Consider the following 22,114-nt stretch of genomic DNA (forward strand, 5'->3'; position numbering starts at 1 on the left):
CCATTGTGTAATGTGGGTGAAGTGTGGAACCTAAAGCCCAGAGGGTGTACCAGGGACTCACCCACATCCGTTTCTTCATGAACACTGACTCTGGTACTTCCTCATTCCTCTGGCTTAATTACTGCACAAGACACTGAGGATGAGGCCATGAGTCAGGCGAGCACCCTGTCCTCACGGAGCTTACAGTCTGCCAGAGGAGACAAGAAGTGAACTAGGATGACCGCACTGCAGTGGAGAAAAATAAGCCCAGGCCATGATCGCAACTGGGGAGGAGGTGGCCTGCCTTTGACAAAGTGGTCTGCAGAGGTAATGACACTTGAGCTCGGGCCTCTAAGAATAAAACGAACCTTCCCAGTCTAAAGCTGGGGACAGAGCAAGCCAGGAAGAAGAAGGAAAAAGTGCGGAGGCTTCGAGCTGGGAGAAACACCCAGTGGGGCCCAGGAGCAGAGGGAGGCTGAATGGCTGAGATGGCGAACACAGAAGTGTGCGGGAATGAGCCAGAGAGGTGGGCCGGGGCCAGGTCATTGTGGACTCACCCACACGGGAAGGAGAGGTTTGAGACGTTAAGAGCAACGGGCAAGAGTTCCAAGAAAGGGTCAGTCCACCGTGGGTTGGTTTTCAGGATGGAAAATGGTTTGGTGCTGGCCAAGTGGTAGGAGGAAGGCCTGTCAGGAGGTTATCACTGTAGACCCAGGCAAGAGATGAGAAAGGCTTGGCTGCGCTAAGAGCAGCGAGGCGCAGAGAGGATGGACAGCCGGAAGCAGAGCCAACAGGACTCAGGAGGAAGTGGAGGCAAGGGGAAGGAAGGGCTCGGGATGGTGCCTGCATTTAAATGTCAGCACCACACGTCCCATTCTGATAACATGTCAGGCTCTTTCATTTACATGTCCTGACGCAGGGGTTTTGTACCTGATGCTTCCTCTGCACACAACACTCTCCTCCTAAACGTCTCCATTTCCGTCTGCACCTGCTCACACGCCCACTCATCATCCCACAGAACAGCATCATCCCTTACCCACTCAGTCACTCTCCTTCCCCTGCCTTATTCATCTTCAGGGCATATAACTACCTGACATAGGCTGATGTGTTCCTGACTGTCTGATTCTCCTGGTAGAATATAAGCTCTGTGAGGACAGGGACTTTGTATATCCTGTTTCATCACTAGCCCTGACACCTAAAACCGTAACTGCTGGAGAGTAAGAATGAAATACGTCTTGAATGAATTAATGAGAAAATAAATGAATGATCAATCAATAAATGAAATCTTTTGTTGCTACACATCGTCACAGCCCCTGGCTGGTTCTGCAGTCATCACACAGAGTATGTCTGCCGTAGACCTCACTAGAAGGTCAAGCTTGAATTATTGTGTGCAAGTTAATTTTACAAGCCTGGGTGAGACTACTGGAGAAATAAGGGTTGTCATATTTCTTTTTCATTTTTCAAAGCAGTCTCTATCAGTTAGATCATGGAACTACACAACTGAACCATTCCTAAAAAAGTGAATATTAGGCTCTTGGCTTTTATCTAAATGCAACATTTTTAAAGCCATGTAAAATGTGTTCTACAACTTTACTATAGAGAACAAACACTGTTAGAGGAGAGCCAGGCTTCCCAGGTGGCTCAGTGGGTAAAGAATCTGCCTGCAATGCAGGAGTTGTAGGAGCTGAGGGTTTGATCCCTGAGTTGGGAAGATCCCCTGGAGAACAGCATGGCAACCCACTCCAGTATTCTTGCCTGGAGAATCCCACGGACAGAGGAGCCTACAGTCCATAGCGTCGCAAAGAGTTGGACACAACTGAAGTGGCTGAGCACACACACATGCACCACAACAAAATGACCCATTAAGACTGAAAAGTTTGCTTTTGTGGAAACTTTGCATGTTCCATGGGTCTCTCTTGCCTGACAATAACTCATACTGTTTTTTCATCTTTCCTTGGCTGCTAGGAAGCTGTGATAAATGTAGAGTACAACTGCAATAAATTGTCCCCAGCATAAATCCCTCATACAATTAACTCTTTCTGAACATTATGCAGCTTTTTGTTAACATTGTTTTATATACAGATTTTACAAGTGGCCTAAAATTCTTTCTGAAAGTATATAGTACATAAAGTAAGTAATGGGAAACCATGAGCTTGAATAATGGAGAACCTAGTTTCCAGACCAGCCTCTTTCAAAATAACGTAGATGATCACTTCAGTCACTTATTCCTCCAATAATCACTTTTAACATCCTAAACAGGGATTAGCGGAGAAGGCAATGGCACCCCACTCTAGTACTCTTGCCTGGAAAATCCCATGGACGGAGGAGCCTGATAGGCTGCAGTCCATGGGGTTGCGAAGAGTCGGACATGACTGAGCAACTTCACTTTCACTTTTCACTTTCATGCATTGGAGAAGGAAATGGCAATCCACTCCAGTGTTCTTGCCTGGAGAATCCCAGGGATGGCGGAGCCTGGTGGGCTGCCATCTATGGGGTCGCACAGAGTCGGACATGACTGAAGCGACTTAGCAGCAGCAAACAGGGATTAGATGTCTAAAGTAATTTTTTTAAGCCCTAAACTTTCCAATGGCAGAGCTAAGACTTCTATGTTTGGGGAGAGGCACCGCTTTCAATTATTTGTAATTGATTTTTTGCTAAAATCAAAACCACCATACTGAACAAAACACACATCCAGAAAGAACATGCACTCAGTGACAAAATTCATTTCTAACTCAGCAGGCCCTTCAAGTATTTTGCTGATCCCCTATTTATTAGATAACCTAGTAGCTAACTGTCACTTAGGTTTAAAAAGAAATATTTTTATTTATTTTTATTTTTTTTTACCTCTTCGAGCCGTGCTCTTGTTGAGAACTGATTTGTTGTTCCCGTTACCATGTAGGCTATGGAATTTGAGCCAAGTTCAAACCTAGAAATAGAAATTGTCAAAATGTATTATGAAGTATTTGCTCATTCCATATGTACTTTGAAGTGCCTCAACATATGTTATAGCAATCCACCAAACACTAGTTAGGCATGAAAAAGATACGACATGATCCTTAGCTCCAAGGGGCTAAGATCTAGTTGTAAAAAATAAACACACCAGCCACTGAATAAAAGCTTAAGTACCCAAAAGAAAATGACACAAGTAATAAGTGCTACTTATAAAGGCAGATGCAATGCGCAAGTACTAAATAGAAGACTTGGATTGAACTGTGCAGAAGAAGGCTTCATATAGTTCACAGGGTACAGGAAGAGATTATTCCACGTGGCGTGAAAAACTTGACCACCCAGATCCACTAGTTAGCACTGAATAAGAGTTTCATATTTTCTAAGGATATTTTGGGTACCTCTATCTCCTATCTTCAGTCAAAAGAATCCCTTTGGATAACCCCTGGTATCTGACAAACTCGGCTAAAACACAGCGAGGTTCAGGAATTTTTCCCAGTCACGGCACAGTTTTTGGCAGGACTTACTTTTGTACAAGTTTGTTCCAGTTTTCCCTCAGAAACTGCCAGGCCAACGGATATCCCACTGGGTTTCTGCCAATAGCTCTAAGAATATCTGGAAACTCTTGAGTTTTTATTACATCTCCCTTAAAACTTTGATCTAGTAGCCTAGAATGATTAAGAGACGTGTTAGCAATGAAGAGGCCCTGGAAAAAGTTCTGAACTTTTTAATACAATGATTTGTGAAAGAAAAAAAGCTGAGAAACTCACTATAGCCACATAATAATAAAAACTAACATTTATATTTACAACACCCCTTCTCATATATTCTCTCTTTTTGCTCACAAGTGGCTAAATAAGGAAACCAAGTATATATTTCTAAATGTGTTAAAGATACACAAATACATACTCCTCAAAATATTTTTCCTAACACTCGCTGCTCCCTAATTATTTACCATACACATTAGATGTGCTCCCTCCTGCATAAATGTTCCCAGCAGAAAACGCGGTTCCTGGCCAAGAGAATGAAAATAGATGCCAGAAGGATCTGCTCTCATTTAGTTCCTCTTGGCTACATGAACATGAATGAATTACTCACCACTGAAGCTTTTCTTTATTTTGGCTGATACAGAGAGCAAATTCAATTTGGTTTTTCTCGGTACTGGACAATGACGACTGGTATTTACTATAAAGAAAATCCCATCCTTCGAGGGTCTGGGCCCCCACAGCAAACACTGCCAAGGTCACATCGTTGGGCAGGCTGTGAAAAAGAACACAGCAGGAGAGAGGCTAGGATGAAGGAAGTGTGTTTGCGTGCAGGAGACTTACTTAGGAAGTGATAAACCGCTCCACAATCAGAGATGTGTGCTTGGAAATATAAACAAAAACAACCTCTTTCCTTCAGTAACATTTTATGAAAGAGGCAAGAAAGAGTAACTGAAATTAGGTTTTAAGTAGCTTTCTCAAAAATACACTGTGAAATGCCACTTCTTTAAATACATCTGTTTCTAACATACTTGAATGATGCCAAGTGACTCAATAGGTAGTCACTTTTCAAGACAAAAGAAAAAAAATTCAAACTAGACTTAAGATGAAGTCTATGAACAAAAGTCAGGAACCCAATAGGACCACTGTTTGCAGGCACTTCTTTAAATGGAAGTGTGTATATTGTTAGCTTAGTATTTCCTGCATGGGATTTAAGCCACAAATGTAAAAGGACTTGGTCCCTGCCCCATATCCCTCTGTGTCCCCTCCCCACCTGTCCAGAGCTTGAGAAGCCTGAAAAAGCTCCGATGAGAGGCACTGCCTCTCTTCCTGTCCAGCACAGCTGTCTCAGTCTAACAAGGTTTTGTATCCTTGTGTGTGTGTGTGTGTGTGTGTGTGTGTGTGCATGCGCGTGTGCACTCAGTCATGTCTGACTTTGCCAGGCTCCTCTGTCCATGGGATTATCCTGGCAAGAATACTGTAACAGTTTGCCATTTTCTACTCCAGGAGATCTTCCCAACCCAGGGATAGAACCTATGTCTCTTGCATCTCCTGCATTGGCAGGCAGGTTCTTTACCACTAGAACCACCTGAGAAGCCACCTTTGTATCCTTGAAGTGAAGCGAAGTGAAAGTTGCTCAGTCGTGTCCGACTCTTTGCCACCCCATGTCACTCGTGTGAGAGTCGTGTCACACTTTGCCACCTAGTCCATGGAATTCCCCAGGCAAGAATACTGGAGTGGGTAGCCTTTCCCTGCTCCAGGAGATCTTCCCAACTCAGGGATCGAACCCAGGTCTCCTGCATTACAGGCGGATTCTTCACCAGCTGAGCCACCAGGAAAAACCAAGAAGACAGGAGTGGGTAGCCTATCCCTTCTCCAGAAGATCTTCCCGACCCCAATAGAACTGGGGTCTCCTGCATTGCAGGCAGCCTTTACCGACTGAGCTATCAGGGAAACCCAAAAGAAAGGATTATCTGGGTCCAAGTGAAAGTCGCTCAGTTGTGTCCTGACTCTTTGTGACCCCATGGACTATAAAGTTCATGGAACTCTCCAGGCCAGAATCATGGAGTGGTTAGCCTTTCCCTTAGCTCCAGGGGATCTTCCCAACCCAGGGATTGATCCCCAGTCTCCCACATTGCAGGCAGATTCTTTACCAGCTGAGCCACAAAGGAAGCCCTTTTGTATCCTTAGCTATACAAAAACCCCCTGTAAATATTCTAATCCCATTCTAACTGTTCAGATATTTGACTTTTATGCATAGAAGTTTCCTCTTAGCATTTCTTCGAGCAGAAATTTAAGAGGGGCATAGATAAATCTAAAAGAAAAAATATATATATTTTCCCCAAAGAGCACAAGAGTCTTATCCATACTTGTTTCTTTTTTGCCCCCAACATTGAGTCATGATGATGGAAAACAGAAAAGATACCCCTTACATGAACAAACTAGTTGGTCAAAAAAAACAGACCTGAGGTTTCCACCGGCTTCCTGCCACTGTCTGAAATAGCCTTCTGCCTTCTGCACGCAGGGCTGGTACTTGCGCACGCAGGCAAGGAGGAGCAGCTGACTCCGCAGCATTCGCTCCGAGACGGAGCCCTCATCCGTCCACGTCTGCTTGTCAATGAGGTCCCTCAGCAGCCTGATGAGAAAGGCCTGTGGGAAAGCCACACCGGTCACCAGTCATCTCGTGGTTTTATAGAACTCAGTACACCCTCGGGTGATGGGGATTGCTTCTTAAAGCTTAGGCCAACTCAGATTTTCAAAACCATGACCATCGTATAAACATATACTTAGTCTACTTAAAATCAGGATGGGCTGCCACTTTCAAAACACAGTAAAAGAGACAGTCGATGTGACATTTTGAGAGCAATTATACAACAAGACTTTATGACCTTTTGCCAAAAGTAACAACTGTGTGCCTCCTGCTTAAGTACCTGAGTCCCAGAAAATCTTAAGAGCAACCATCACAATACCGAAGTAAAATGACAAAAAGAATTAGCCACACAAGGGAATGACAAGCCCCTGAAACTTAAGAAAAGGATCTGACAGTGCCATGCCTGTTTTTAGTGCCAAAATAAAACCGAAATCCTCACAGGTCAACTCAGATATGGAGATAATGGCGATTTTCTTTAAAATATGTCAAGACATGTATAAAATATACACCATGGTAAGAAATCTTTTCCACACCCACACCAAAGCAAACCAGTTATCTAAAACTATTCAATTTATTCCAGCCTTTTACCTTGAATTGAGTTTCCACTTCATTCATCTCTCTCTTCTCCATTAACTTATACATCGGTATCAGCTCATTCAAACCTTGAAACACTGGCATGATTTCAGTTTCATGCTTCAGGTACAAGGTTAAATCCAAGGCTTTTTCAATTGACAGCTTTCCAATGCTGGTCAAGAGACACCGGGGTTAGCAGTTTGAAAGAAAAATCCAGGAAATCAACTATTTGCTTCAAAAGTTATTTTAACAAGCTTCCAGCAAAATATTCAGTCAGATACAGACAACTCCTTACAGATAATGACCTTTATTCTAATAGCTTTCCTGTCAAACATAACACACATGGCAAGGAACTTTCTCGAATAGCAGAGCTAGGGTTCACCAGCTCTGCTAGTTGTGGTTAAGACACAATGGCAGCAGGTCAGCATCTGTCCCTATAGGAAACACCAAACCGTGCTGGACTGCCAGAGTGAAACGGGAACTGTGACCGAAGATCCCTCAGGAAGCTTCACCAGAGACGCTGCCACTCAGTCAGCAGTATGAGTCCCTGGAGTTAACACATCCTCATCTCCGTTTCAAACAGAAATGGAATATAAGAACAGAATTTTGGACTCTGTGGGGGAAGGCAAGGGTGGGATGATTTGAGAGAAGAGCATTGAAACATGTATCTTATCACATGTGAAACAGATCGCCAGTCCAGGTTCGATGCATGATACAGGGTGCTCTGGGCTGGTGCACTGGGATGACCCAGAGGGATGGGATAGGGAGGGAGGTGGGAGGGGGCTTCAGGATGAGGGACACATGTACACCTGTGGCTGACTCATGTCAATGTATGGCAAAACCAATACAATATTGTAAAGTAATTAGCCTCCAATTAACATAAATCAATTAAAAAAATTTTTTACAAATAAAAAAGAAACTGAATATAGATCTAAAAAATTCATCATTATAATGAGAGTTGGTCTTAAAAGCCTCAGTGGTAGGGTACACACTCACATAAGTAAACAGTGATTTAAGCAGCGGTGCGCTGCGGAGGGGAATATATTCAGGCAGGCAGAAACGGCTTCATAAGCAACCCCTTTCTTTACCTCCCACTGATTTCTGTCACTGGAAGAACTCAACATTTTAGAGCAGAGAGACATGGAGCTGAGAATTACAGTATTCTCTCCCACTTGGGGGATTCCTCTTGGACGTCACTTCTACCTAAAGAGTGAAGAAGTTTGAGTTTTAGGCATGGGGAAGATTCCTGAAAAGCCAGTGTTATGGGGCAAAAAAAAAAAGTGAACATTATCCTCTCCCACTCAAAGGTCATTTGGCTGGACCATGTCCTATGAGCTACATGCCATAAAGATGCTGTGACGTCCAGGCATCCAGTTTGGGTAGCATGGGAGCGTGGGGGTGGGACAGGGGAACTGCTCTCCTTTAGTCCAAGAGATGTAATGACGACAGCTTGGGTCTGGGCGACCTTAGTCTTCTAAGAAGCCTTCACCCGGCAGGTAGAAACCTGATCTGTTACATACAGCAAGGCCAGGAAAAGCTGCTGGGCTAGGCTTTAAGGGCCAGGCAAGGGACTTCTCCGGGATGTCGGTCTCGTGGTTTTCTACAGTTCTGCCTTCATCTGATCCAAGTTGTTAATGAAAAAGATTAAAATACAGATTCCTTTCTTTACCTCTGTCCTCAGCAGACACAGATAAGAGGTTAATCCTGAGGCTAAAAGCAACCCTGAATTGTTAGGAGAAATTGGGAGAAAACATCCTTCAATTTCTTATTAGCACTCAATCGTTTTCATCTTTAGAAATCAGAGATTTGAACGATAACAGCAGCTTTCAGGAATAAACCAAGACTGTGAGGGGGGCTTGCATTACCTGACAAGCTGAAATGCATTGTTAATGAGACTGGCCCGATCGTTACTGCTGATTGCTGTGTGTGTTCCTTTTAAAAGGCCAGTCAGAGAGTCCCATCCATCATCCTCATAATGCACAATGTAATAGCCATTCATTCCGACATTAAATTTGATCCATTCCACCTCTTCTGGGAGGATGAGCACATCTAGAGCAAATAAAGTAAATCACAGCTCCGTTTTCTCTCTTGACTGGTAAAAGCTTTTCTGATCAGAGACTGGACAAGGAAACTAAAGGCAGGCTTAATACTCAACAACTTTAACACTGAAATGAGTTTCATATTGAACGCACTGCTTTAAGAAACCAGAAAACAGCATCCCAATAGACAAAAGCCAATACTAGTTTAAGACATGAATTTTGTGAGATTTATAGACTTATGAGAAGAATGCTGCCATGTTTCAGGCCCCATGTATGATACAACCCATCAATGTTAAAGTCAGGGGCGATTTTCCCAAGTGTCTCTCCTCCTCAGCATTATATAACTCACCTGTTTTATTCCCTACCTGGCAAGATATTGGCCTTCTTTTTTGCAACCGGACAGTATTTTCAAACCTATATTCTTCACTAGAAATTGAAAGTCAGGGATCTGCTGAAGATGAAGTCTGACTCGATCATTTTTGTTTTAACCAAGATAAATACCCAGGAAAACTGATTATCTAAATCCTATACATTTAAACGGTTCCTTCTTGAAGTACACTAGTTAGGCCCACAATAAATTACCTGTTCTTGTCTTCAGCAAAAAGCGTTGGACTGCGTCTGATTTGCTGGTAATGAATGTCAGTGGGACATGCCACAGGAACCTAAGAAAAGGAAGACAGGCAGTTGACTTGCGATTCAATGCAAGCAGTTCCTAAATCACCCACCATGTGCCAGGCACTGGCTTGTTTAAAGAAAGAGGGTACCCGAAACAGCTAGAGTTAAGAGCTCAAAACATCCCAGCCCATTTCCAGCTTTGTGGGAGCTGCCAGTTCGGGTTCGATTCATTCTTCTTGGACTCCTTGAATAGAGCTAGGAATCTGGACTCAAGGGAGCCCTGATAGTCTCACAGAGATCTCAGGGGGCGTGACTGTAAAGTGAGACCACCAGAAGTAGGGGAGTTGACAGCCTGTGCCTTCTACTAAATCATATACTCAGAAGAGCACAGCATCACTTCCGTGGAATTCCTGCCAAGGATGCACAAGCTGAATCTGACTGTGAAAAAATAAAACCAGCAGAAAACCCAAATTAAAGGACAGTCTTTAAAATAGCTATCCTCTACTCTTCAAAAATATCAAGGTCAAGAAAGACAGACTAAGGAACTGGTTCAGAAATCAAAGAACTAAAGAGATGTGACAAGTAATACAATCTGATCCTATATTAAATCCTGAACCAGGTTTTTTCTTTTTTTTTCTTTTGCTATAAAGACATGATTAGGACCACTGAGTAAAGTTGAATAAGGTTGATACATTTGATAATAGTATTATATCAAGTTCATTTCATAATTTTGATAAAGGTTCTGTGATTATATAAATCAATTTTCTTCTTTTTAGAAAATACTACTTATGACAAATAGATGGGGAAATAGTGGAAACAGTAACTGATTTTATTTTCTTGGGCTGCAGACAGTGACTGCAGCCAGGAAATTAAAAGACGCTTGCTCCTTGAAAGAAAAGCTATGACAAACCTAGACAGCATATTACAAAGCAGAGACATCACTTTGCCAACAAAGATCCGTGTAGTGAAAGCTATGGTTTTTCCAGTAGTCATGTATGGATGTGAGAGTTGAACCATAAAGAGGCTGAGCGCCGAAGAATTGATGCTTTTGAACTGTGGTGTTGGAGAAGACTCTTGAGAGTCCCTTGGACAGCAAGGGGATCAAACCAGTCAATCCTAAAGGAAATCAACCCTGAATATTCATTGGAAGGACTGATGCTGAAGCTGAAGCTCCAATAATTTGGCCACCTGATGTGAAGAGCTGATTCACTGGAAAATACCCTGATGCTGGGAAAGATTGAAGGCAAAAGGAGAAGGGGGCAGCAGAGGATGAGATGGTTGGATGGCATCACTGACTCAATGGACATGAGTTTAGCAAACTCCGGTAGATAGTGAGAGCCAGAGAAGCCTGGCATTCTGCAGTTTATGAAGTCACAGGGTTGGACACGACTTAACAACTGAACAACACATTGAAGTATCTCAGAGTGAAGAGGAATCATGCCTCCAACTTACTCTCAAACAGTTAAAAATATGTTTGCCATATATACAGAGAGAAATAAAGATCATATTTTTGGAATTGTTTGATATTTTAGGTTATATATAGACATATAAAATAAATGTGGTGAAGAGTTAACACATATCTGGGCCAAGATTATATGGGAATTCTTTGCTCTCCTTATAACTTCTCCAGAGGTCTGAAATCATTTCAAAAAAAAAAAATTTTAACAGTGTCCATCCAGCGACTGAGCGACTTCATTTTCACTTTTCACTTTCATGCCTTGGAGAAGGAAATGGCAACCCACCCCAGTGTTCTTGCCTGGAGAATCCCAGGATTGGGGGAGCCTGGTGGGCTGCCGTCTATGGGGTCGCACAGAGTCGGACACGACTGAGGCGACTTAGCAGCAGCAGCAGCAGCGTCAGTCAAGTTGCAGTGTCTTATTTCCAGCAATGTCCTCTGTAGTGTCAAGCTGACAAACAGGTTTGGGGATCCAAATCAGACTGGCAAAGAAGAGAATCAAGTCTCTTGCGTTTCCCGGAAATCCCCTGAATGTTGATGTCCTTGCTCCAACCCTACTGACAGGCACTGTTGTAATTTAGACAAATGCTTAGAGCTGACTTCAATCCAGTAACTGAAAATTACCATCATGTCTAACTACAAACCATGAGAATGTTAAAGTAATTATATATCATCTTTATCCTTTTGAAAAGATGGTGGTGTGTAAGTCAACTTCATAGGGTATTTAGATTTGATTAACGTGTTTTGCAACAAAGGGAAGGGTACTAGTTCAAAAACAAGGGTTCATCCTACCAGGCAGACGTCATTACCGAGGCAACAAATGAGCTTCTCCCTGTGAACCTTACCCGGTTTCTGTGGCATCGGCCACACCTTTCACATAGTACTCTTGCTTCATATGTACGTTCCTGCCTCTCACAGTGATGGTTATCAGGGGGAAACCCTTCTGCAGCGTCCAGGTGTTCATCATGGTTTTCACATCAAGGCCTTCCTGTCGCCAGTGCTGGTTTATGAGAAAAAGGCAGATATGTGAACTACTTGGACCCACCTCTAAGAAGAGAGCCCAAGCTTGAGCTTGCAGGGGCTGCAGCCAATGAAGCTCTTCTCTGTCCCTTCCTCTGCTCCCAGACCCAAGCCCGCTCCCTTCCCCTGCTGGCTCCAGCCATAGCATATCCATCAGAGCACCAACTATTCGCTTTTCATTCTCTCCCTTTCTTCTGTCTTAAAAACAAGTACCACACCTGGTTCTCCTGGGCAGACCTTGGGTTTGGCATCGGGCACAAAAGCAGGCATGTGTATGAAGTCAGGGAGAGAAAGGGCAGAAAGTGGCCAGGTGTGCAACACCTCCATAAGGATGCTGTCTATCCAACAAGCAAGATTGGGGGAAAAGTGCTCCATCGAGAGCCCGTACTTCCCAAGTGATAAAACCGACGTGGCCCACAACCCAACACCCAGCCATTAAGGCAAACGAGCATTTATTCTTTGATACTAAAAAAGCTTTCAAATAATATTTAAGAGCTAATGAAAGGATAAAACATTCCACGGGACACATCTAGAAACTATGAAATAAATCTGTCTCTGAAAGCAAAACAGCCAAGAAAATAAAAATCGAGTGGATATAATTCTGTTGAATCTCCAGGCTCACACTGAGTTACCTGTGAAAATATTCCACAAGGCCAGATAAACAGAGACTCAGGCTGCTTTGTGATTCAGGTGTTATGAATTCTTTATAGCTTAGCAGTTAAAGACATGAGTTAGATCTCAATTCAAATCCCTGCTCTGCAATTTACTAATCATATGCCTTTGGATTTCATTTCCCCAGCTGTAAAAATAGGGGTAATAGCATTTGCTCATAGGCTTATTGTGAAGAATAAAGCAGATTATACACGTAAGTGCTTCACACGTGCCTGACACATCGTAAGTGCCTGAGAATGCTCACACCATCTATGTGTTTTTTTTTCCCCCCACAAATGAAGGGCTATGGAAACAATCGACACAGCCTGATGGATATAGTCCTAATCTACCACAGAAGCACATCATAAATCTACTGCTTTCCAGAGAGTGAAGCTGAAGAAATTAATATCAGTGAGATAATGTTCCCAAAGATGGCTGGAAAACTTCCTTGTATAGAGAGACTTAAGAAAAATTGTAAAAGGCTGTCACTCTAGTATAGTTTAAATGCAGCCTTATCTAGAGAGACTGATATGATCCAGGATCTCAGAAAGCTTGGCACAGAGTTATCCTTCAAAGAAAATGGAGTAAAAGAATGGGCTTTGGGGTAACACGTACAGATGTGAAAACTTACCGCGGTTGAAGATGAATGTTCACCTCTAGAACAAAATCCATCCATGTGTTGTGTGTCATCTGTAGGGCAAATCTAAAAACCAAAAATAAACACATCACTCAGTCCTTTGGGAAAAAAAAGAAAAACCACTCATGATTCTTCTCAGAGGAATTAATGTGGTACAGAACAAAAACAAAATAAGGCAATAAGCCTGCCAACCCCAAACACAGAGATACATGAAAACATACTCACGCTTGCCATACTATTCCACAGGTCCTCGTTTTTCGTGTTTTTATAGCTATACTTCTGCAGATACTTTACAATGCCGCTTTTAAATGCATCAGCACCAAGATAGTCCCTTAGCATATTCAGAATACAAGCTCCCTGAAAAGACCATATAAATAATTGTTAGCTATAGTCCGCCTCCGTCTCATATACTGCCACTATGTTGGAGCCACTCGTTAAGATGCTGTAACATTTTTAGCATCTGATCACTTGTGGAACAAATAGAAAAAGTGGGTTACACCTGGACCGATTGAGGCAGGGGATCAATATGACTCTTCATGCTTTAGTCACCAGGACTGCTATTTTTTGTCAGTATTCAAGCTTCCCCATCATCTGCCATCTTCCATGATTCACAGGCAAGTGGGCGACGGTGCAGAATAAACACGGGACTTTGGACCACCACGTGGCCCTCCTGCCGCCCCTCTAGGGCAGGAGTGGGGAGAGATGGAATCAAAGTTGAGAACAGGTGAGAAATGGCGGAGCCCGTTGGGCAAGAATTGGCAGCCTTGAGCACAGAAAACTGGTCCAGCAAGAGCAACGTGAGAAAGGGGGCAAGAGAAGTCCCAAACACTCTGCACTCCTGTGATAAGAGCTCTTCCCCCTCCTCGCCCACTTTCCTAAATCACGGGTCACAAACTCGAATACCTCCAGTGGTCAGACAGGTGACAAACGAGCAACAGAAGTCCAAGGAAAAGAAAAATGCTTTCACATTCTTTGTCTCCCCCTGAACTTTTCATACAACTAACCACCAAGAACTTTTCCTCCTTCCTCCTTCCCTCTCACTCAAAACACCACCCTGAGTTTTCTAGGAAATCATGAGTCCCCCTTCCTAGGAAACCCTTCCTACTTCACTCCCTGAAAAGCCTCAATTCATCTTTAAGACATAACTCAAAATCTCCTTTTCCAAAAGAATGTCTTAGGTCCCCTCAAGGTAGAGACAGTCTCTCTCTCTCTCTCTCTGGTTCTAGGAAACAGTAGAGTCAATAGATGGGCAGAGCCTGGGTCCCTGAAGGTCTGCATTGAGTGCATATCCCTGCCAACAGGACAAGGATTTGTGAGGTATAATTTATGGAGGTGTAATTGATAGATAACTTTAGCTTCGGGTATATAATACTTGCATATACTGCACAAGGATCACCTCAGTACACCTTGTTAACACCCATCACGACACAGTTACAATTTTTTTTTCTTATGAGGAGGACTTCTAAGAGTTCCTCTTAGCAACTTTCAAACACACAATACAATGCTTTTAACTACAGCTCCATGCTGTACATTATATCCCTATGATGAATTTTATAACTGCAAGTTTTTACTTTTTGACATCTTCACCTATTCCCTAAGCCCCTGGCAACCATCAATCTATGAACTCACTCTTCGTGTGTTTTTGCTTTTAGATTTAACCTATAAGTGAGGTCATACCGGATTTGTCTGACTTAATTCATTTAGCATAATGCCCTCAAGATTCATCCATGTGGTTACAAGCGCCAAGCTTTCCTTTTTCTATGGCTGAATAGTCCACCATGGAATGGACACTTAAGGAAATAGCTATCTGGCCTATTGCAAATAAGGCTGCCAGGAACACGGGGTGCATGTCTCTCTTTTAGCTACTGTTTGTTTTCTTTGAATAAATACCTCAAAGTGGAATTGCTGGCTATGATATCTCTATTTTGTAATATCTTGTTTTCTATCCTGTCTTCCACGGTGGCCAGACCCATTTACATTCCCACCAGAGTGCACATGGGTTGCCTTTCTCCACGTCTTCTCAACACTTGCCATTTGTCTTTTTGAGACTAGCCATTCTAACAGGTGTGGAGTGATGTCTCATTGTGTTTTGACTTGCATTTCCCCAAAGATTAGTGATGTTGAGCACTTTAAAATGTACCTATTGGTCATATGTTTGTCATTGGAAAAGTTTCTATTCAGTTCTTTTATTATCAGATTGTTTTTACTCAGCCATTACAAAGAATGAAATAATGCCATTTGCAGCAACATGGATGGACCTGGAGATTATATCATACTAACTGAAGTAAATCAGATAGAGCTAGACAAATGTCATGTGATATTGCTTAAACGTGGAATCTAAAACAAATGATACAAATGAACATATTAATAGACTCACAGAGAACAAACTTATGGTTACCAGGAGGGAAGGGTGGTGGGGAGGGAGAGGTTGGGAGTTTGGGATTGACATGTACACAATGCTCTATTTAAAATGCCTTTCCATGAAAAGCATTTAAATTAAAAAATAAAGTGTAAAAAATAAATAAAAATAAAATCAGATTGTTTTCTTTAGTAATCAACTCGTATGCGTTCTTTATATACTGTGGACATTAATCCCTTATCGGACGCCTGGTTTTCAGATATTCTCCCCATTCAGTAGGCTGCCTTTCTCTCTGTTCTTGTTGTGCATGTGGTTTTTCATCTCGTGTGATTCCACTTGTTGATTTTTGCCTTTGTTGCTTATGCACTTATGCTTTGGGTGTCACATATAAAAAAAACAAAAATCACTGCAAAGACACATGTCAAGAAGCTTTTTCTCTCTATTTTCCATTTAGGAGTTTTATGGTTTCTGATCCTAACATTTAAGACTTTAATCCATTTCAAGTTAGTTTTTGTGAGTCGTGTAAGACAGTGGTGCAGTTTTATTCCTTTGTATATGGTGTCAGAAGAACTAAATGATCATTTATTTAAGAGACTCCATTTACCACTGTATATTCTTGGGTCCTTTTTCATAAGTTAACCTTATATTCATGAGTTGATTTCTGGGCTCTATTCTATTCCATTGATCTACGTGTGTGTTTATATGTCTGTTTTATGTCTGCTTTTATCTGCTCTGCACTATTGATGGAAACATGCAAACATGAAATACTTTTCCCTTTGTTACACATAAAGCAGCGAAGCTTTATGATAAATGGCACGTTCTCTGCCTCGGTGAGGATAATGGAAATAGTTGGAATGGAAGGGAAAGTTGAAAAGCAGAATCCTGATCTCATAAAGGAGCCATGACTTAGCTCCAGTCCACATTGCTAAGGGAAATAAAAGCCTGGTATGACCAGAATTCTATCTCCTTCAAAGAGAAGACAGTAATATGGATTTTTATATAAAATCTCCCAACTACTATATGCAACAATTTCCAGTTCTTTTATTAAACACATTTTGCATGACAACTGTTTCCGAAGGCACCCAAAGCTACAAAAGGGCAGGCGTTTTTGCCTGATACAAAGCTAAAGTTCAATCAAGACCTATTTGTTGAAGGATAAATAAAAAGTTTCTGTAGACTGCGAATATTCACTTACAACAGTAAATGAAGAACTGACAACAGTATAGTCTTTAGGATTTTAAGCCATACTTAAAGTTAGGCCTTAAAAAAGTTGACTCTGGTCAGCCTGAGTGAGAAGAGAAAGCCTTCAATCCAGGTCGGTCCTTATGAAGGGAAAGTCACCCCACAGCCCTAGCTATAGCCTCTCCACTCCAGTAAGTTTAGTGTGCAAACTGTATCCTTATAATACATTTTTACCTTGTCATAAGAAACTTCATCAAACATCTCCCGAATCTGAGCAGGGTTCTCCACGGGTGTGGACACGGGGTGTGAGGAGTTTAATGCATCTACCTCCATTGCGTTGAAACACTTACCAAAGAAATAATCTTCCTATTAAGATCGAAAGACAACATCACCAATGATTCACATTTAGATCAAAAACTATGAAATAAGGCTGGCTGCATGTGGGATAACAGGTTTACACTCCAAATTTCTGATGTGACCTATTATATATTTATTATATATTTATAGAATTTACAAAATTAAATAGAATTATCTTCTAAGAAACAGACAGGAAACAGTGATTTTAGATCAATATTGAAAATTTGTTTAAATATTCATCACCTTAGAATAAAGAACATTCCTATAAAAATAAAAACATTAATGCCTACAGCCCAATAGTACCCAAATATGAAACTAAAATATATAATGATTTCAGTATCTCCAGTCTTCATCTATACTATTTTTTTTTGTAAATTAATTAATTTATTTTAACTGGAGGTTAATTACTTTACAATACTGTAGTGGTTTTAAAGCAAAGAAATTTAGCTTTAACCATGTAGTGAAAGAAACAGCAATGGAGAACAAATTCCAACTATAATCTGATTAAGGCATATTACACAACAAAACAATAAGCATGATCACTTTTACTATTAAAGACTATATGGAAACAAGAAAATACTTATTATGATCCACTATACTGTAATCAACCCACTCCAGTATTCTTGCCTGGAAAATCCCATGGATGGAGGACCCCATGAATGGGGTCACAAAGAGTCAGACACGACTGAGCGACTTCACTTTCCCTTTCTTTTCACATATAAGTTATGTATATAGGAAGATGAAAATGGGAATATGAATATGTACAAATGAAAATTAAAGTATGGTAAAGGATTGTTTTTACATAATGTTTCTTTCTAATTATACTGCATTTGATTTTCACAAGTTAAACACATGACTTTTGAAATCATCATGTAGGGATTCCAAACCAGTAAGTTTGTGACCCATGAGTCTAGGTTCTTATACAATCAAATGTACAATTATCTTAAAACTCATTTGATTTGGCAAGTAGGACCCTATTGAATAACATCACTCTGTACCTAATACTTCTCCAGTGAGCAGCCTGAAGGAGGGAAAGCGATACACAACAGACAAGTTGTCATTATTTCTGTTTCTTTTTCACTCAGGGAGGACAATTTAGTACTAACTTCATAACTCATAGATTTGGAAATAAGCAACTGAGCGTGGAAAGAAGTCTTTGTGAGATACCTTTAAAGTACACTAGCATTTTGGAAACCTGATCCATATTTAAACTCCCAGGGAGGTTATCAATCTTTCTATAAATTCCATAATCAAGCATTGGTAAACATACTATTTTCCAGCAACAGATTAACCTAAAATGTTAAAAAAAAAAAAAAAAGAAAGTAAGTAAATACAACTTACAACTTTCAGTTCTGGATGAGTCACACTGACTGACACGAACTCCATAAACTTGGCAAATCCCTCATTTAGCCAAAGATCATTCCACCATTCCATAGTGACGAGGTTCCCAAACCACTAAAGGAAAATATTACTCATTTTATCCACAGATTTCTATGGCAACTGGATTATCTACACGGCCATAAACGTCAAACATTCAGAAGGAAATATATTCTATATGTGTAATGTCAGTATGTGAATGTTAACATATTTATAAAGCTAATATTTTTTTCAAAGTAAAAAGAAAAACTTTTCAATATGTATTTTAAAACATGGTACCTAATGTTTTAAAGACATAAATTTTCCTCTGGGAGAAAAAGACAAAGTAAAAATGAATCCATAGAATTCATGTATCGATATAAATAGCCTATGTCCCAGAAGAGCAATAAAAACATGGTTTATACTTTTTTGAAAAGTGTGATTGAGCTCATATACCTGGTGGGCGAGTTCATGAGACACAGTCATCGTGATGCCGAGCTTACTTGAGGCTAAAGACTTCTCAGCATCAAACAGTAGAGAAGATTCCCTGTATGTCGTCAGTCCCCAGTTTTCCATTGCACCAGACTGGAAGTCAGGAATCGCAGCAAGATCTTGGGAAGGAAACAAAAAACATCTTATCGGTCTTAACCTACACATGGCCCAAACACACTAACTCTCAGAATGGATGGATGCAGGGATCAAAGAGAAATTAAGTGATCCACACAGAATCTTGGGTCCTGGATGAAGAACCTTTCACAATGAAGTCAAAGGGCTCGGTGGCTCATTCAGAGTTACTCTGCTGCTGCATGATAAAGTCACGCTTGGCTTTCAGACTCCTGACTCCATTTCTAATTCTCTGACAAGGTGTCTGGGGACTGGACAATCTTAAAAATTGTCTCAATAATCCACTCTAGCTGGGATGCCCAAGACTCCTACACACTAAAAAATCAAACACATAATAGTTTTAAGGGCTCATGTGAAAAAGAAAATGCAGATTTTCTTATGCTCTATCAAGGAATTCATTGAAAAAATTTATTGAGTACTCTATGTTCTTACCAAATACATGCCAATCATGGAAAAAAATGCAGCCTCTGTCCTTTGCTATCTGCTTACTAATAGAGTCATGTTTGTCTTTAAAATCAGAAGGCAAAAGTTTCTGCATGCTACATGCCTCAAAAACCTGCTGGGGTTTTAATGACTTGAGAGGCTGCTGAGCTGATGGAGGAAGATGCCAGTTAGGAAGATATAATCTACTGCTGGGGTCATTAAATGTCAGTTTGAAACATCTATGCAAGATCTATACCTTGTTTGGGTAATGGATATGGGATGCTGAAATAATCCTCATAAAATTCTAGAAGAGTCACTGCGGCATCCAGTGCATAATCTGCCTGATTTATCTTGTCTGGAACAGCATATACGGAAACCTGGAAAGGAAGACACAAGGGAGTTATCCAAATGCCATCGTGGCTTTTCTAGAAGCCTGACATTAACAGCTTCCTAGTGTGGGACATGGTTGCCAGTATTAAAGATGACAATGGCAGGCTGCTATTTCTTATATTAATGCTGATTGTTCTTGATAAATCCTCCTACTGAAAACAACAGATAGATGATGAGTAACAAATATAAAAATGTCTTCCTAAATGTTTACATGAGATAGTGAAAAGGTAAAGACAACTTAGTGTCCCAAACTGAAATGACTGCAGGACCCTCGGAAGTCAGCAGAGGGTCACTGCAGCCAGCTTTTGCCCTGAAGACACTAGACCACTACAGATGGACTTGAACTGAGGTCTTCATGGCACTGGAGAACTCAACAGGGAAAGGAGACAAAATCCAGAACCTGCTCAAGGTGGGTGGGAGATGTCCCCTGCTAGACCCCAAAGGACCAAGCCCTTACTGGAAGTCTAAACTAGAAAGAATCACCAAATTCCTCCAGGAGACTGCAAGGGGGGACAAAAAGCCTTATTCAAACCCTGATGATGTATGAGGAATAGTGAGAGACTCTCCTCAGAGAATTTATGGCTAAAAGCTAAACTTCATGCCGTCTAACAGCTGAACTCACAATAAGCCTAGGTGGTCCAAAAACCTGAAGCCAATAATTTAAAGTGATTCCCAAGGCTGCAAAGTCTCCAGGTCACTTGACAGGAGCAAATTACAAATTCTCTCTGGAAAAATTCACCTTCAACTCAGGTAAGAAAAGCTCACAGACACGATTCACAGTACATAGCATGAAGGAACAAGACACGGTGAACAAGAGCCAGCAGAAACAGCAAATCACAGAACCAGCCACACCAAGACTTCATATATGACAACTTCTAGACACGATATAAAGTGTGAGTTTAATGTGTTAAAGAAAATGACTCAAACTATTGGCACACAAAAGGGGTCTGGGGACCTAATCCCAAGGTAGATATATGTGGGAGGGGCGGTTCCCTCACATCTCCAAGCAACATTGCAACACCAGCTGGGTATCCTACAATTCATATCCTACAATCCATGCTGACACTCCTGGCGTGAGAGCATCATTCTACAGGATTCAGTCTTACAAGCCTGCTCCCTAACCCGATTTCAGATGCCAGTCAAAAGTGCAAGTTATCACCCGTGCTTCTGACTTCGCAGCTACTGGCTGGAGGTTCCCAACCCCCTTCTTGAGTTTAATTTGCTAGGGCAGCTCACTGAACTCAAGAGTAACATTTTACTCGACAAGATTCCCAGTCCATTATAAACAAACATACCTCAGGAATGAACAGCCACATGGGAGAGGTGCCTTAGAACAAGGTATGGAAAAAGGCACTGTAACGACCATGTCCTCTCCTACCAAACCACTTTCCCTATCCCTGCACTGGTTCACCAACCCAGAAGCTCACAGGAGCCACCCTTTGAGTTTTTATGGAGTTTTCACAACACAGGCATAAATGATTGACCTTTGGTGACGAAACTCAGTCTCCAGTCCCAACTCTCCCATCACATGGTTGGTTCCCAGTCAACCAGCCTTAGTTAGGTTACTTAGGAAATTTTTATTAACATAACAAGAGATAATACTTATGGTTCTCAACACATAGGACATTCTAAGAGTTTTAGTAGCTCTGAGCCTTCATCAAGGATGAAGACCAAATACATATTTCTTATTATGAATTACAGTATCACAGTATGAAAGACACATAAAAATAACCATTCATAAAGGATTCACTGAAGTGGGCAAATCAGTGAGTGGGTGTTTTTTACTGTTAATTTCACTGCTGAACTTAGATTGCTTCCTACAGCCAAGTCTCAAGCCTTAGCTTCAAATCCCCAGGTAAGCAGAGATATCTCCACAAGGATAAGAAGACCCTTTATTCAGGACCTTATTCAGGCCCTACAGAAGACAAGGCAATTCAGAAGAGAAACCCTAACTATCCCAGGCTTCAGTTAAAACTAGCACAAATAAATGAGGTCATTTTAAATAAAATGTCGCCTGCCTCCTCTTTGAAAATCTTCTTTGCATTCAGGGCCGCAGTGTACAGTTGTGTAGGTTGCTCACTACACAATGAGACCCACGCAGTGGCAAGAACTCCTTGAAACAAGACTTCTTCCCCTGATACTCCAGTATTCCCTGACCCAAATGCTCTCCCCAGAGCCATTTAATACTCCAAGCTGTCTTCTCTTACTTCCTTCCTGTGGCTAGAAATCCCCGGCTGGGATAGTCAGTGACATTTACTTCCAAACTGCAGAAAGTTATAGACAGAAGAAGCAACCTGAGCAACCACTGCAGGATCTAAGCCAATGTATACATTTTACAGAATGTAAGCTCATCTCCAAAGGTAGCAGAAAGC

At 41.4% G+C, this 22,114-nt stretch overlaps 1 protein-coding gene across 2 annotated transcripts in view; it reads right to left on the reverse strand.

Annotated features, from left to right (window-relative positions):
- ERAP1 (endoplasmic reticulum aminopeptidase 1) overlaps positions 1-22,114 on the reverse strand; it is a 37,405-nt gene that overhangs the window by 3,889 nt on the left and 11,402 nt on the right. For both annotated transcript variants that reach the window (XM_055565234.1, XM_055565232.1), the window contains exons 5-18: positions 19,609-19,729; positions 18,762-18,916; positions 18,291-18,404; positions 16,827-16,958; positions 13,277-13,408; positions 13,046-13,117; positions 11,589-11,743; positions 9,255-9,334; positions 8,499-8,682; positions 6,649-6,805; positions 5,875-6,059; positions 4,024-4,185; positions 3,453-3,593; positions 2,824-2,905 (exon numbers count right to left, since the gene is read on the reverse strand). In XM_055565234.1, the coding sequence (XP_055421209.1) occupies positions 2,824-2,905; positions 3,453-3,593; positions 4,024-4,185; positions 5,875-6,059; positions 6,649-6,805; positions 8,499-8,682; positions 9,255-9,334; positions 11,589-11,743; positions 13,046-13,117; positions 13,277-13,408; positions 16,827-16,958; positions 18,291-18,404; positions 18,762-18,916; positions 19,609-19,729 (1,872 nt within the window). The remainder of the gene's footprint in view (positions 1-2,823; positions 2,906-3,452; positions 3,594-4,023; positions 4,186-5,874; positions 6,060-6,648; positions 6,806-8,498; positions 8,683-9,254; positions 9,335-11,588; positions 11,744-13,045; positions 13,118-13,276; positions 13,409-16,826; positions 16,959-18,290; positions 18,405-18,761; positions 18,917-19,608; positions 19,730-22,114) is intronic.

This window comes from Bubalus kerabau, chromosome 1 (assembly GCF_029407905.1).
Source record: "Bubalus kerabau isolate K-KA32 ecotype Philippines breed swamp buffalo chromosome 1, PCC_UOA_SB_1v2, whole genome shotgun sequence".
Lineage (NCBI taxonomy): Eukaryota > Metazoa > Chordata > Mammalia > Artiodactyla > Bovidae > Bubalus > Bubalus kerabau.